The sequence below is a fragment of the Fringilla coelebs genome (genome assembly GCF_963513975.1).
Source record: "Fringilla coelebs genome assembly, chromosome: 2".
Taxonomy (NCBI): Eukaryota; Metazoa; Chordata; class Aves; order Passeriformes; family Fringillidae; genus Fringilla; species Fringilla coelebs.
In genome coordinates this window covers 92,495,449-92,511,389 of record NC_140029.1, presented here as the reverse complement: position 1 = coordinate 92,511,389, position 15,941 = coordinate 92,495,449, and the positions used below count along the sequence as shown (strand labels likewise).

The window sequence follows — 15,941 nt, the reverse complement described above, 5'->3', positions numbered from 1 at the left end:
ATACATATATCTATGTGAAGCAACAGGATTGTGTGTGTGGTCACTGTGTCTGCTTCGCTCACAGAACTCATAACTAGGAACTGGTCTGCTGTAGAATTTGGATAAACTAACAGCCAGGGGAAAAAAGGAAACACAGGGGCCTTTCACCAGGATGAGTAAAGTTTATTTTAGTGACCTCAGTACTAGGAAATTCTTGCACTGGAAATGTGCATTGATGAGATATGTTTAGGCAAAGGGAGGAAGCAGTATTACTGTCAGCCAGTAAAAACTCAGTTCTTTCTTCTTCCCACTGTTAGGAGGATGCAGGTATTTTTTAAAAATAACTGTTTACTTCAGCCTCTCTCCTCCTAGCAACCTGAACTCCCTCACCATGCCCACAGAATGAACTAAATATTGAAATTAGAATTTTAGGGTAGTGTGGCATTTAGGAAAGGATTTGAAATAAACAGCTTTATCTAGCAGGATTGTAACTGAATATTTTAGACACTCATCTCTTTATTCCTTGAGTAATACCATTGAATTAAGAAATATCCAGTTATTTCCTTCAAGCAGTAATGTTCCTAGCTGAAATTTATTCTTGTGAAACTCTTACCAACTCCCTTATTGCTAAGCAGTACATTTCAGCAGTTTCATTGTAATTTATGTTGGTAGTGTTAATAACTTATCATTAATAATACAGGAAATACCTTGCTTTGAGACTGCTCTTCCTAAAGCTGAGCTAAACTAGACTCCAGTGAAAAAATAGTTGTGCCAGTATTTCATTCAAGATAAAAAGCATTATAAACCATACAATTAACTGTGCATGCTGGTGACAGCTGATGGTAGGAGTTGATGTTTTAACTCAGGTAATTAAGCAGGGGACAGCAATGCAATGTTCTTGGATTCAGATGCCATCTGACAACTTCAGCCATTAGTAAAGTGCTAGCTCTGGTTAAGGAGTATGTAGGTATGGGAAAAAGAAATCCCAAAACAGTACTGAGCTTGGGAGAAACTGCAACTACTTTGTTTCTTCTTTCCTTCCAAGCTACACAACAATACAGTGATTTCTGCTGTCTCCAGCAGCCTGATCACAATTCCAGGATGCCTTGTAAGGCAGACAACAGGAGATGCCTCTGAGCATTCACCCAAAGTGAACACAAATGCTTAGGTTTGTGTTCCTAAGCCTTTCCTTTCACATGGCCCTAATGCTGCTGGCAGGACAAAGGTACTAGGGAATTTACAGTCTGGTGCCTTTCAATGAAACAACATGGTGGCTTACAGCTGTGTCATGCTGTATGTAGTAATCCATGATTACTTTAGGAAGTAATTTATAGATAAGAGAAGGTTGGTTTCTTATCTAGAGCAGGCTCTTTGCTGTATATGCTCTTTTGCTCTTTGTGCAACACCTTTCTTGCACATCCAGCTTCAATTTTGCACTAGCTTAGTAGCATTTCCTACAAATTCCACCTGTTTCTAATAGCTGGCTCAGCACTCCTTGAACAGTATTTCATAGCATTATCTAGTGGTCTCTTCCATTTGATAGTAGACTTATATATAAGCAACCAGCAGGAGACAAGAGGGTCTTCAAGGCTTAGCTTGGGAAATGGAGATGTGAAAAGAAAGCCAAAACACTGCACCAGGGCTTTGGGGTGGAGTCAAGGCAGGTTCATGGTGTGGCTTTTCCTCCCCTTGCATGCCAGGCTGAAAGGGAGGCAGGACTCTGCAGCAGTGAGCCCACCCAGACACTGTGCAGCCGTTGGGCTGACCTTGCACTGTTGGCAGCACCTCCTTAGCTACAGGCTTTATGGTTTGCTCCCAGTGCCTGAGAACAAAGCCAAAACAAACACTGCCTAAGTGCAGGTGGGTTAAGATCCTCCTCATTCCAAGGTGCTAGGCATTGCTTGCTGCCTTTCCCCTTCAGAAACAGTACCTTTGTTCTGTCCTGGAGGAGGGGAAGTTCCATGACAAAGTTAAGGTTTCACCTTGCCATGGTACAGTAGTAAGAACTGCCTGCATGCAGTCCTGCAGATGCAACTGCCTTCCACCCATACACAGGACCCCTGCACGGGAAGAAATTGTAGAAGATAGTTGCAGCTTCCCCTGTTGGCAAAAACTGAACTAGCTAGCACAGTTAGTCTCCCTAGTATAAACTGGACCATCCACCAAGCAGGGAGCAGAAATTATGTTGGCTCAGCCTCAGTGCCTGATTAGATCAGTGGTTTGTCCCCATTCCTCAGATGGGCCTGCTATTATGCCTTATTCTGATGATCACTGAAAACAAATTCACTCTAATACTTGGTCAGGTCAGACTAGGAAAAAAACAGTCTTGTTCCCCATCTTGGTTGCTCCATCATGCGAGGATGTCATAATAAATGGATGGTTTTTTGGTCTGGTCACGGAACTGCTCTAGCTTTAGCCCGATCCTCAGAAGGACAGCTTCATCCCACCATTTTGCCATGACCTGGGAAAAGATGAGAGGCAGAAGGAGAAGGATAAAAGAAAAAAAGCAGCATCATATAGATGCTCTTGAAAGCCTTGGAAACAATTTTCCCCCACCTCAACATCCTCAAAAGATGTTTTCTCCTTTTACCCCAGTAAGTATGGCATCACTATATTTGGGATAAAGACAGCTGTGTGACTTTCAGCTGTAAGACATAGATCTTTCCTTTACATGAGACCTGTTTCATGGGGAAACTATTTAAAAGAAGCTACAGACATGAGAAGTAAGAGAGGAAAGATTAGCGACGAATACTGGGTATTTATGCAAGTAGACAGGGAGACAGTGAAATCTTTCTCAAAGATGATACCTCTGCCATTTAGGAGTGAGGCAAATCGCCCGCAAATTAAAGTTATTATTTCCAGTACCTGCTCACTCCTCAAGTGAGATGTATGAAAGAGGTTGTGATGCTTCAGGACAAAGCCAGCTCGGGATTTTGTGCCCCAGCATTCACAAAGAGCAAATACTTACCTGGAGGCTAATCGGAAGCCCAGCAGTAGAATATCCAATGGGGACCACAAGGCCTGGAATCCCAGTGAAGTTACCAAGCTGCATGAACCTAGAGGGAAAAAGCTGTCATCAGTATTCCTGGGGACAGCAGCAAATTCATCCTTTTTTGATAGAGGCAGCTATGATTAATCTCTCCCACTTTACAGTCAGAGGTTCTTTTCCAGCTGTTCCCAAATGTTTGTTTCTGTAGTGCAAGTAACATTTTCCTTACCTCATGGCCCGGACTGTGAAGGTCATATCGCTGCTCCCAGTCAAGAGGTCAGATTCATAAATTCTTGGAGCAGTGCAAGGAACAGCTGTGGAGGAATCACAAAGTGACTGAACTTGAAAGGGACTTCAGCAAGTCATCTTGCCTAACCTTCTGGCTCAGGAATGGTCAGCAAGTGCAGGGTGCCCATGACCATGTCCAAATAGCTTTTGAATATTCCCAGGGATGAAGATCCCACATGCTCTCTGGGCAACCTGATGCAGTGCCATGGATATAACCACTAAGTCTAGAAATACACAGTGGTCTCTCTAATCAGGCTGCATTATCCTCTAAGGGTGCAAGGCACAGCAAAGTGCACAAAAGTCATACTCTCAAAATTGAGGAGGGGAAGTTCATGAAGTGACTGCTCTTAAAAGGCACCACACAGATGTTGAGGACTGTCTCTTTAGCTAAGAGTGGCAATACCTGGTGTAAGGATACAGTTCACAGTGCTGAAGATCTCTTGCAAAAATCTCATGCTCCGAGTTCTCTGCCGATTTGCCTGCAAGCAGAGGGAATACTGTCTGATGGGCCCTCTTGGCTCACAAAATTCATGTTTGATGTTGGCAGACTCTGCTCATCAGCATCTCTGCCTTTGCAGAAGTCACCATTCCCGCAATTTGGAATCAGGGTACAGGACAGGTAGCATGTCCTCTGTGGTGCCCTACCATCCAGCATGCTTTCACTGCAGAGGACAGATAAAGCTGGGAGACAGCCTCCCCATACCCATGGGAAGATAAGAGAAGCCCCTACCCCACCTTTACAATTTCACTAAGTGCTTTCCTTCAGCCTTCACCCCAGTACGTTCCTTACCTTAATATAATCCAGAGCTGTGAACTGGCAAGCCAAGGCCAGGCTAGCCCGAGTTTCCAAATTCTGAAATAGAAAAAACTGATCAAGGCTCTGCTTACAGGAAACTGAACTGTGACAGCCCAGGAGCTCTCTTCCAGGTCTGCTCTTCTATACCTGTAGCCATCCACCAGGTAGTTTGTCACAGAAGAAGCAGGAGCACCTCAGGTTTCTCACTGACATGACATTTGATCTGTATCAGCCAGAACAACTACTGACACTGCTCCAAGCTGCAGCTACTTACCATTTCATGGAAATGTTTATTGAAGTCAGGTTGCAGGAAGTCCCTCATCTCACTGAGAATGCAGATCACATGTGCCACTCGGGCTTCCTCCATCTCTGGAAGAGAGACTTCAACCACACTGGCTCCCAAACTCTGCAGGTGCTTCACCGCTGTGTACAGGACAGGTAAAGCACAGACAGCATCCCTGAGTTCTCGAGACTTCACAGAAAGTCTGCACATCCCCAACCCCTGCAGAGTGAGAGACCCCATATGCCATTGTGACAGTGATCACAAGGGTCCCAGGATGAGGGAAGAGATGAGAAAGTTGACTCCATGTTCAGAAGGCTTGATTTATTATTTTATGATATATATTATATTAAAAACTATACTAAAAGAATAGAAGAAAGGATTTCATCAGAAGGTTTGCTAAGAATAGAAAAAGAATGAATAACAAGGCTCAGACTGACCAAAACAGTCTGAAACACAAGGACTGTGATTGGCCATTAATTAGAAACAGCCACATGAGACCAATCACAGATCCACCTGTTGCATTCCACAGCAGCAGATAATAATTGTTTACATTTTGTTCCCGAGGCCTCTCAGCTTCTCAGGAGGAAAAATCCTAAGGAAAGGATTTTTCATAAAATATGTTGGTGACATGCCGTTGCTGGGCAAGCATCTTCAGTGCACTGTGTGGCACGCACAGATGCAGCTGTTTCACCTTTGGAAATGCTTTCAACTAACTACATCTCAGTATTCCAACAGGGCAGGGGCTGCAGACAGGTTCCTAACTTACCTGCTCTATTTCAGGCAAATTCACCTCACCCCTCTAGCCTCCCAGTTAAGCCCAAGAGTAGAAGGACTGACAATGTTTCCCTGAGAACTTCACATGACCAGTGTTCTCTCAGCATGAAGTGATTATTTAGCATCAAGAGATCCCATTCAAAGCCTCTTCTGAACCATAATGGTAAAGGAAGCAGGGAATACTCAAGAGACCAGGTAAACAATACAGAGCCACTAAATCTTGATGCACTTTAACAAGGCTGAACACCAAGACTGGGAAAAGTGAATCTTTTGCAGTCTGAAAAGAATCCTATTCTTTCTGTGACCCCAGCTTCTTTATAAATACCCAAGCTTGCCTATGACCCATCTCTCCTAAGAAAACTATAAATGGAGAAGGGTGTTTATGGAAATAAGGAGGGTGAAGAAAATCCAGGCAAAGCCTGAATACTCAGCTCCAATGCAACTACTATACCAGGCACTGCAGAGGCTTTCTTCCCTGCCCACAAGTACTCATCAGGGTCAATTTTGCTCAGTCTAAACTCTGACAAAGGCACCCTAAAGCCACCACTTGGCAGATTTCAAGGAAATACCAGAGGACTGGATATATCACAAAGACTCAGTACTCTATTACTACTGAGCATTATGCTGTGAAACAAGGCCTTCCCTGAAAAGTCTTTTACCATTAAAGCTTGCAGAGTAAGTATAACCAAGCACAGATCTGTCTTTATACACACAGAGGCTGAGCACACTGGACTGCATTCTTCCATTGTAATCTGACAAGCCTACAACTGCTGAGCTTTTTAACCCTCAGCAGTCAGGGGGGGCTTCCCCAATACAAAGTTACTGCTGTTCATCCAGCAGACCCCTTTAAGCAACTGCCTTTAAGGACTTAAGGCAAGAGCTATTTAATGCATACACAAAAGGAGCACTAAGTGACACCATAACATCTGGCACAATAAGAGACTTACAGACTTTCCCTCTTTACCTTTCTCACAGGCAGACAGCACTTCAGCATCACATGCCTAAAGAGTAAGAGGAAAGAACTTTAGTAACTGCTCTCCTCATCCTGGTGAGCACACTCACCAGGACTTCAGTCCTCGTGGTGCTTTCCTTGTTCCTGTCCCTAAGAGCAGTGAAACATCGTCCTACAAGACTTAGGTCACATGCTGCAAGAGAACAGCTTGCAGCTCACACCCCTTATGAAAAGGAAAGGTCACCTTTTCCAGAGCAGAGAATATTCCTCGTCAGCACTGTGCCAGAGCCACTAAGAGTCTTTTTTGTACCTTCAGGAAGAAATCCCGAGTACATTTGTGGGGCTGTATTACAATTTTCAAGGAGTACTAGCTTGCAAGCCTCATTTCTACACTGGAATAAGAACATAACATTCAGCAGCTACAGCACTGTCACTGAGTGGATACACTCCTTTTCCTCATTTCATTTTAAACTAACTGTCTTTTGTTATCAGTTCAGAAGCATTACTTCCAATAGAATCAGCAGCAGTCATGACTTTTCCTCATGCCTCCAACAGACTCTTACTCAAAATGCTGCCTTAGAAAAAAATATCTCCATGTTGATGTTTTCACACAGGCTGTATTATCTTCCAATTACAGGACTAAATATGAGAAGCTTTAATTATGACAGGCAAGAGAACAATGAATGCACTGGGCCCCTTTAAAATCTTATTTTATAAAGCAGCAGAAAGATAAGAGATAAACCAGGTACCTTAAAAAAGGTCCAGTCCACTCCCAGTTTTAAGCCTTTCAGGTCAGGGGCACACATATCAGATAGGGTTGCTTTCGGCTGTTTTAGTCCTGCAGGGAACAAAGAAGAGTTCCTCCTTTTATTCTAAGATGCCTCTAGGAAGGGAGAGCATCTGGGCTCAGGGAGGAAGAGGGCTCACCTACCATATGGATAGAGCTGATCTGGCTCAGCAAGGACGCTGTAGACAATGGCTGCATCTGCCACTGATGTACAGATAGGGCCTGTAAAAGAGACCAGTTATAAAAAAGTGACAAGAGGTAAATAGTACCTTCCTCCCCAGGTCTTTTCTAGGCAGAGATTGCCTCCCTTGTGAGAGAGAGCAGCACAGAGCAAGGTCCCCAAAGTGGAGCACAAGTCCTCTTACCTACGCTGACTGTGGAGTAGGAGAGTGGCAAGCTGCCATGACAACTGATGCGCCCAAATGTACCTAGAGAACAAGAAATGGGACTTAGCTGGGTATCAGCAGTCACTGGGAAGAGCTACCTAGATGGCTTTGGTGCACCCAAGATAAACAGCAAACCCCTGCCAGTCATTTTTATGTCTGCTGTTTTCAGAGCCCAGTCTCTCATCCTTCAGTACCCTGTTCTGCTGACTCCAATCTGTCTCATCGGTGAAACATGTGAATAGTAAAATTGGTTTCCCCTCATAAAAATTATTTAGTTGAGGGGAAATATGTGCAGGCACATTTTGGAATATTTATATTTAAATATGCAGAAGCAGCATTTGTAGTGTGGAGGATGGGGAGGCAGGAGCAGGATTATCAACAGCAGGAGACAGCACCCCATGGGAGGTCTCACCCACTTCACTGGTGAGACTTCATGGCTAACACCAGCTGTATTCTGCAAGTACTCATATCACCTTTCTGACCAGTTGCATTTTGTTATCATGTTCCTCAGATGAATCAAGATTTGTCAAGTTGACCACATGTGAAGGATGGAAAGAGAGTAATGGCGGAGTATCTGGTCTCAGATGAAAGGTAGAAAGGAAAGGGTAGAAAGGAAAAGCAGCATGCATATTTTGTTTAGTATTTTACTTAAGTTAGGTTTTTTGAACATGTGTTCAACAGAGAGTAGAGAATACCTCCATGCTGCCATGCTAACCCTCATGACTCTCAGGGTGTTATATTTCAGAGTTTCTCTGGTCAAATTTTACTCCACAGGAATTAATAAGTGTCTGACTTGTTTGTGGCATTCTATCTGGAACAGCAAACAAGGCAAACACACACCCCTCCATGATTAAAGGGCTGTACCTTTCAGCCCCACCACACCACAGAACGAAGCAGGAATCCTCACAGAGCCTCCTCCATCTGTGCCAATAGCCACGGGGCAGAGACCTACAAAAAACCCACACATTGGCCTGTGATCAGAGACACAACATGTTGCCCTGTCCATTCTACCAGCAGCTGTATCCAAGACAGCACAGAGAGCTCTCTGTTTAGCTACAAGTTCTCTCCAGCTGCTAAAGCCAAACCCCCCATAAAAACTAAATGCCTGAGGTACTCTGGCTCAGGACCTTCCTCCCACCAACTCCATTTAGGACCACCTACCTGCTGCTACAGCTGCTGCTGACCCACTGGAGCTCCCACCTGTGAAGTGGTTAGGATTGTAGGGATTCCTAGGGATCTTGTGGTACCTGAAGCAGACAAAGACTGTTTAACCTTTTCTTAGGAGGACTGTGTGCACTACAGGGCAGGAAAAGATACAGAAACACAGCTCAGGGATTCTGATCTCTTGGTAAAGAGACACCATTTAACCTCAGAAAGTGCCTGTCCCTAAAACACAGGATGCATAAAAGACTTCTGCCTCAGAGTCCAATCTCCTGTGAGCATAAGCAGCCCACCCAAAAGAGGCCCAAAGCAAGAGAAAAGATGCCGCTCCAGCTCTTCTGTTGGCAATGGCACCATGCCATTACTGCCTGCCACAGTGCATGATGCAATTCCAAAAGGTGGAGCAGTTGGTGGCCAGCAACCCTTACAGACAAGCAAGTCAGCTCTGCCCTTTATCCCTGAGCAGCAGCTCCCCGCGTCTCCAGCCTGACCACAGCACCAGCCGGCAGAGCCCTGCCAAGCCACTGGGTATCCAGCTGCCCTCCCACAGTGAGGAAATGCTGGAAATGCTGGCACGCTGCTGCAGCTGAGGGGGAGCCCTAGTTCCACCAAGCTGCACATGCACCCAGTGTGGCTCTACACAAGGCTCATCAAGGCTGTGAGCACCACTGGCTGGAGCTGAGTTCTCAGCTTGGCTATAGCTGGAGAATGCACCATAGTAAAGCAAATTCAGTGAAGCTGTTTTAGCTAGGAAGTAAAACCACTGCATTCTCCTGAGATGACTGTACCTTTTTCTCAATGTTCTAGGCCTTCAGCCATCACTGAGGCTGAGCATTACATGACTATTTATTTGTTTTCTGTCACAACTTTTGTGTACCATTCATGCTATAAACATTCACACCTCCAGGCCTGTAATGCCTGACAAAGCAAGTTCCTTACCCAGCAGACAACACTTGGAGCCTCTCCTTCCTTTGGTTTCAGGAGCCTTCAGGCTTCCACAGCTACTCTAACCCTCAAATGTACAGTACTGGGTTTTCATACCCCCAGGGTTCTGTCATGCTTCCCCTTATTTTTGTACCCTTCCCTGTGAGTTCTGGACAGTCATAGGTATTTCTAGACTGGGAGAAGAGAGAAGACAGGGATTTTTACCTATTAGGGTTACATCCAGTTGTTCCAGTCCCTAGTTCATGCATGTTTGAGACCCCAATAATGATAGCCCCAGCCTCTCGCAGCTTCTTGGCCACAGTAGCATCTTCTGTTTCTGGCTGGGTCCCAAGATACACTGTTCCCACTCGGTGATGGTAAGGTACCTTAGCAAGAAGACACCTAATTATAAAGCCCTGCCAAAGGAGCACATGCCCACTTCAACATCACAATAGATCCCAGACATTAGGACAAGGAGGTAAGCAAGGGCTAGGGAGCAGCACTCTTCAACTTGTCCTGTGTTGGTGCCTGTCAGGACTTGACCCTTGAATACTTGGTCCTTCTCCCATGCAGAGGAATCTTTTTCACACCATGATACAGAAGAGCAGAAACAGTAGATGATCAAAGCCTGCCTCCCTGCAGCAATGCAATTGCTGCGCCCAGAGGCTGAAGATCACCTTGGCCTCACCACACACAGCTCTGTGTTCTGTCTGTCTATGGACAGAGATACAGCATTTCAGATCTGCATGCTCTGAAGCCTGGCATCAAGATTAGCTGAATGCCAAAATAACAGATGGGCTATTTTCAGGATATGCTAAGTACTCTACTTTGAGGAAGCAACAGAAGAATCTGCACATAAACAGGACTCCCACTACAGGGGTAGGTCTCTGCAGAGTCTACAACAGCCTGATGGCACTGCCACAACTATTTACTGTTAGCTGTTGTTAGGCCACAGGTAAAAATCTCCATCAGTAGGAATTTTCAAAGGAACTTGTGTATTTCTGGCACATGTATTTTAAGGTGAGAGGGATGTTTTGCCAAAGGAGCAGAATCAGTGCCTGAGAAATACAGACAGTTACACCCATTTTACATATGCTTTTATACATTCTCATTTCATCATAAGACTGTTTCCCACACCCACCCTCTACTCCCGATGGAATAAAGAGATCAGTACAAGATATGGAGCACGTCTGCTGTATGCAAGATCTCTCTTCACCTTGCAAAACTTGTTAATCCTACTCACTACAAACCTACATACAACCCCTCATTACAAACATTCTCAGGCTTCTGCTGAGAAGTTGGTCTCAAAACCTTGTCACAGTGAGCTGTCCAGGTTAACCACCTGCAGCAGGAACTGGCAGCTAGACAAGGAAACTCACCACTTTGAACTCTTCTTTCAGGCACACTGGGATGCCATCCAGACAAGACAGGGTACACTTATTCCTGTAACGAGTAGTGGAGGCCTCAGCCATCTGCACAGAGAAAAAGAAAAAGCATAAAGCATATGCTATATATATATTTAACTGAGCTGAAGGTCATCACCAGTATTGGAATGGATATGAAAAATGGCTTTCTTGGCCAGTCTATCAAAGTTTCTTTCTTCCACCATATGCTGGTGGGAAACTACAACTTGGAACCATCTACACTAATGGATGCCACATAAGCACAGAAGTCCTATTATAAACAGTCATCCAGCAGGAAACAGATTGATTTAATGCTACCTCTCTTCAGAGGAAGGAAAGCAAACTTGTTTGTAGTCCTCCACACAGAGAGTAAGGAAAAATGTACTTATTTTTCTGTGCATATTTTCCTTCTAATGGATGCTTGGGGTGGCAGAGGCCCCTTTCCTACCAGAGGCAGACATTACCAGCATTATTTGCTCCTGGTCCCATTGCACTATGGCTCTGAGCGGTGGCGTGGATTTGTCACAGTCCTCCAACATGGCAATGATGTTCTTGGCTACCTGGGTTGGTGTCAGCTTCCCACTCCTACAGGACAGGAGAAGTTGGAAGTTTGTTACAAGACCTTCCCTCATAGGGTTTGTCTCCCATGCAGCAAGATGGCAGCTGTCACAGCTTTAAGCAAGAATCAGGTAAGAATCTCTGTGTGGTGATGATCTGAACACTGTTGACACCATCAAGACAGGAAATTCTTTTCCTTAAGGGGACAATCTGCCTACACAGAATGCTCCTTAGAGGAGAGGCAAAAGCTAGGAGAGTTACACAAATATTCCTGAACCACCAGACAGATAAACAGAGAGAAACAGCTGACAGCTATACTGAGAGTCCTCAAGCTCCTGAAAGCTTGGAAGCTGTGAAACTCCCCGTATAATGAGCTAAGACCAAAGGCCAGACTCCTTTATGCAGGCCTCCCATTACAGAGAAGGGGCAGCAGAACTGTCTTAACACAACTTTAATAAACCTTCCCTCCGTCCTGGCAAAGGCTGTGTTACACCACAAACACACCATCTCTGGTTGAAACAAAGGCCTCGTGGCCAAGCTGCACCTGTAACCCCAGACTGCAGTGTCAGCACTTTGCTCCCATGCCACAGCCTGCAGGCAGAGATAGCCCTTGAGGGACAAGTTCTATGGGTGCAAGAATATTTTTCCAAGGGCTCCACTTCTGGCACATGTCCCAGAGGCAACTAGGATTACCAGGCAGCCAACAGCCCACGGAACCCCAGAGTCAGGGTGGCATTTTCAGCTCATTCCAAGCTGGACATGTTTACTGGGTGAAAGCAGGTATAATGCTCAGAGAAGCACAAGGAGCTGGGGAACCAAGGGATTCATCAGAGACCCACAGTATGGACAACTTTCATAATCCAGATCAACCTTCATCTATTTCTCACTCGTGTTTGAGCAAACAAGATGTGTTGAAATCTCTCTCAGACAAGACTGACAATAAGCCAAAGAAAATGGTATTTAAATATCCTTGCAGGGCTTATAAAGTTGTGCCAGCTCTCCCAGCTGACTTTCCTTTGTTATTCTACTAAAGGGAAAGAACATCAGGAAGTGAGGATAAACAATGGCACATCAAGGACAAAGAGATGCCTGAGAGCCTGTGGAAGAGTGGCAGCCCACAGCAGAGGAACATGCGGGACAGGTTGTTTCCAGACCATAATTTCACCTACCGGTAGCATTCCAGGTAGTCTTTGATCCCTTTGAAGCTAAACCCATTCCTAGCAGAATCAGACCTGCAAAAGAAAGGATTAAAAGGTGCAACTGTGGGCTTCCACAGCCAGGTTTATTCAGACCTGTAGACTTCAGCATCACTGTCCAGTGGAGATTTGGGCATCACTCACAGCAAACTATGTGGATTACCAGACCCTGCATTGCAGCTCACACTGTCACACTGCTTGCACACAAGCCAGGCAACAGGCACACTGCAGATGCCATAGAAATAAGGGACCAGTTTTGCCAGTATGTTCTAGTTCTTCATATTCCTACTGAATACAGCAGTCATTAAACTGTTCAAAATGTATTCCAGATTTACATTTGCTACTCACCACTACAACATTATAGCCTAGCTGGAATATGCTTGTGAATCTACTCCCAGAAACTCTGTCAAAAGTTCAATCCAGAGACAGCCAGCAGCACATCTGGGTGTGTAGTGCAGGAGTGGGAAAAGGCACCATGCAGCATGCACAACGATACACACAAGCAAACTGCTTCAACAACAAATCAATGGCTCTAGTACATAAGCAGTAGGCCATTTCTCATCACTAAGAAAGCTAATTTCTTGTGCATCATTTGCTTTAGAACCTGTGTTCCTCTCCTCCTCCAAGCAAACCTGGTGCTCTCTTTGAGATTCCCTGCAGGCTAGAAACAGAACTCCTGTAAAGTCACATAGAGGAATCTATTTACTGACTAGCCAAACACTAAGTGTACCTGCTCTAATAGTGCAACCAGAGCCCTCATAAGGGCAGAATTTGGTCTCTCCCCAGTAGGCAGACTTCTCCCTTTCACATTGCTTGTAATTACTGGTGATTTGCAAGTTACAAAAGGCAAGATGACTGACAGCACTATTTGTTTTGTGAAGTGGCTGGCCACGGAAACAAGGATTCAATCTAAATTGCTGACAATGACAGCTTCCCACTAACGTAACAGTGCCAGCACGTGTATTCTTCCACTTCTCTCTTACACATCACATACTGACCTTGCATCTGTCAGCTGCTTGATAACATCTGAAGGGCTTACAGCTTCAGACTTGTCTTCTGTAACCCCCGCAGCAACCTCCGGGATAAACGTGGGATCTTCATGAATGTCAAGGGAACGCATAAGCGAGAAGTTGTTCATTCTGAATAAGAGAGAGTCACTGCTGGAGTTTTCAACCTCAACTATGACTAATTTTTCAGACTGTTCAGAAGGAACCTTTACCCAAGAACATTTTGTCTTAGCAGTCTGCTTTCACAGCAGGGAGTTGCAACAGTTACAAGCTAATCTCCCTCACATATTTCCTAAAGGCAGCATCAAATCTATTCTGCCTTTAACAAAGCCTCCTACCTCTTGATATAAGGGGAGCCTCTGTAAACTCAAGCTGGGAAAGAAATGGTGGAAGTTTTTGATTCACTGTAATTAGACCTCTCATTCACAGACCAAACAAGACAGGAGTGGAGAGGAAAATAAAAGGAGAATGTAGTGTAAGCCCTACATTCAACCACTAATCCTGTTAAAACAAGCACCTCTTCAGACTTTTCCATGACCTGCTTGAACATAGTTTGTTTGCAATCAAATACAAATCCATGACTTGGACCACACAAAGCAAGGAGATCAAAACCCTGTCACAGATATCCAGGAATGATCTGCAATTTAACAGCAGTGACACTTGCCTGGGTTTGATTTGCTCAAAAAGCCCAGATCCCAAGTCAAATTCAGGGGTGACACAGTTCTCAGTGTCCTGGGATCTGCACAGATGACCTTTCAAATGATGGGCAAACTATATGAAAAAAGCATGAAGAGGTTCCTGAACCTCTTACCCAAGTGTCCTCTTACTCCTCGTGCAATGTAAACTTGAAATCAGTGTCTGAACAAAAACACATGTGAAAGAAAGAAAGAAGAAAGGCTGGCCTAAAATAAACATTAAAAAGAACTTACCAAAACCTCTGAACTTTATGACTGGCCTCACTTCCCCACTACTACTATTCTTTGAACCCTACCAGTGATAAGAACAGCACATTTGCACTGCCACCAGCTTTGGAAAAAAGACTGTCCTTTAACAAAAGAGCAAAGACAAAGAGACATAAAGGCAAACAAAAGGCAAAAAGAAAAGCTGGCTACAGTTTCTATGCACCTGCATGAGCGTGAAAAAAGGTTAATTTCTTCTCCTAGAGACCCACTCAAATGACAGTGGTTAAAAAAAATAATCTAGCAAACATCTATGAAGTAATCTTATTCTCCAGTCAAATTATGCAGCTTTTCTCTTTAATAAATACAATTTCAGATAACCTACAAGCAGTGTGCAATGCAAGTACCTTAAACCTAAAAAAAGAAATAAAAGCAAGAGTGGGAGAAAAGTCCTCATGCTTACCTCATTAAGAATGGCAATAAGCAGATCTGCCCAAAAGCCTAGGAAAAAAGCAAGCAAAAATGTTGGTTTGCAGCAACTTTGACCTGAACACCTTCTTTCACTAGACATGGAATGCTGAATATGCTCACGATTGCTGCAGGCTTGGAACACCCTAGAGAGCATAAAATGCTATGCAGTAAAGAAACAGCACAAACACTTGCATTTTACACCACAAAAACGGCCTGAAATGTTTTCCCCCCACCTCTCATATTTATATAATTATAAAAAGAGTATTCTTCTGCCTTTATTTTTCCCTGACTCACACAGAAAGCCTGCATCTGCAGCTGCAACACTGTTAAGAAGCATTTATATAGCTCCCATCCGTTATTTTCTTCATGTTCCACAATTATGCAAACACTGGATAAGGCAGGAGCTTATTATTTTATTTACTATTAGGACCTTATCCATCTCTCAACCAGCTCCCGCAGTAACATGAGACAACTTGGAAAAGTGTGAGAAATTTATAGACTCTGTGGTAGTGGACAGCAGAAAATAGTCTTTCAATACCCTGGCTCCCAGAGTAGTAGCATCAACAGTCCCAAAGAGACCAGCCTTGTTCTGGCCTGTCTTAATATCTTAACAATGGACTTCAGAAAACATGTTTCGAGATGTATAAATACCGTACAAGTCTGAGGCAAGGCTCACACTGCCAGCCCCACAAAGCGGCAGGTTACCTCACACATTGCATAAGAATTACAGCACCTTTTGAAAACAAACGGTTCCTAATCTACATCTAATCTAACACAGCGCAATCCCGTAGGAGATTGAGAATCTCACACCCCCCCTCCAAGGGAGGTATCGCGAAAGGAAAGAAGCCCTTTGCCACGCACGAGAAGCGGCCACAAAGCAAAAGATACCAAAGTACTCTAGTTCCTACATCTTGACAGAAAGCCGCTCCTAAGGTATTCTCACAAATAAACACAGCCCTCAAGCCGTTTCACTCCAGGCCCAGCCGGACACCAAGCTTTGTAACAGGCGACACGGCTGAAAAGAAACTTTTGTGCCTGTTTCGCTCAAAAAGAAAGGCCGAGCACCAGCAGCAGCAATCAGGCCCAGC

General features: G+C 44.5%; 1 protein-coding gene across 2 annotated transcripts in view; it reads right to left on the bottom strand.

Annotated features, from left to right (window-relative positions):
* Positions 1–134: 134 nt before the first annotated feature.
* Positions 135–15,941, bottom strand: part of LOC311151056 (uncharacterized protein) — a 16,686-nt gene continuing 879 nt past the window's right edge. The window contains exons 3-21 of one of the 2 annotated variants that reach the window (XM_084201180.1): positions 14,846–14,883; positions 13,475–13,615; positions 13,081–13,137; positions 12,450–12,512; positions 11,187–11,307; positions 10,699–10,791; positions 9,545–9,705; positions 8,396–8,481; positions 8,099–8,182; positions 7,214–7,276; positions 6,993–7,070; positions 6,811–6,899; positions 6,074–6,110; positions 4,327–4,475; positions 4,047–4,109; positions 3,660–3,735; positions 3,198–3,282; positions 2,948–3,035; positions 135–2,440 (exon numbers count right to left, since the gene is read on the bottom strand). In XM_084201180.1, the coding sequence (XP_084057306.1) occupies positions 2,330–2,440; positions 2,948–3,035; positions 3,198–3,282; positions 3,660–3,735; positions 4,047–4,109; positions 4,327–4,475; positions 6,074–6,110; positions 6,811–6,899; positions 6,993–7,070; positions 7,214–7,276; positions 8,099–8,182; positions 8,396–8,481; positions 9,545–9,705; positions 10,699–10,791; positions 11,187–11,307; positions 12,450–12,512; positions 13,081–13,137; positions 13,475–13,615; positions 14,846–14,883 (1,683 nt within the window). In that variant the 3' untranslated portion in view covers positions 135–2,329. The remainder of the gene's footprint in view (positions 2,441–2,947; positions 3,036–3,197; positions 3,283–3,659; positions 3,736–4,046; positions 4,110–4,326; positions 4,476–6,073; positions 6,111–6,810; positions 6,900–6,992; positions 7,071–7,213; positions 7,277–8,098; positions 8,183–8,395; positions 8,482–9,544; positions 9,706–10,698; positions 10,792–11,186; positions 11,308–12,449; positions 12,513–13,080; positions 13,138–13,474; positions 13,616–14,845; positions 14,884–15,941) is intronic. The other variant, XM_084201181.1, reaches the window with a different exon arrangement.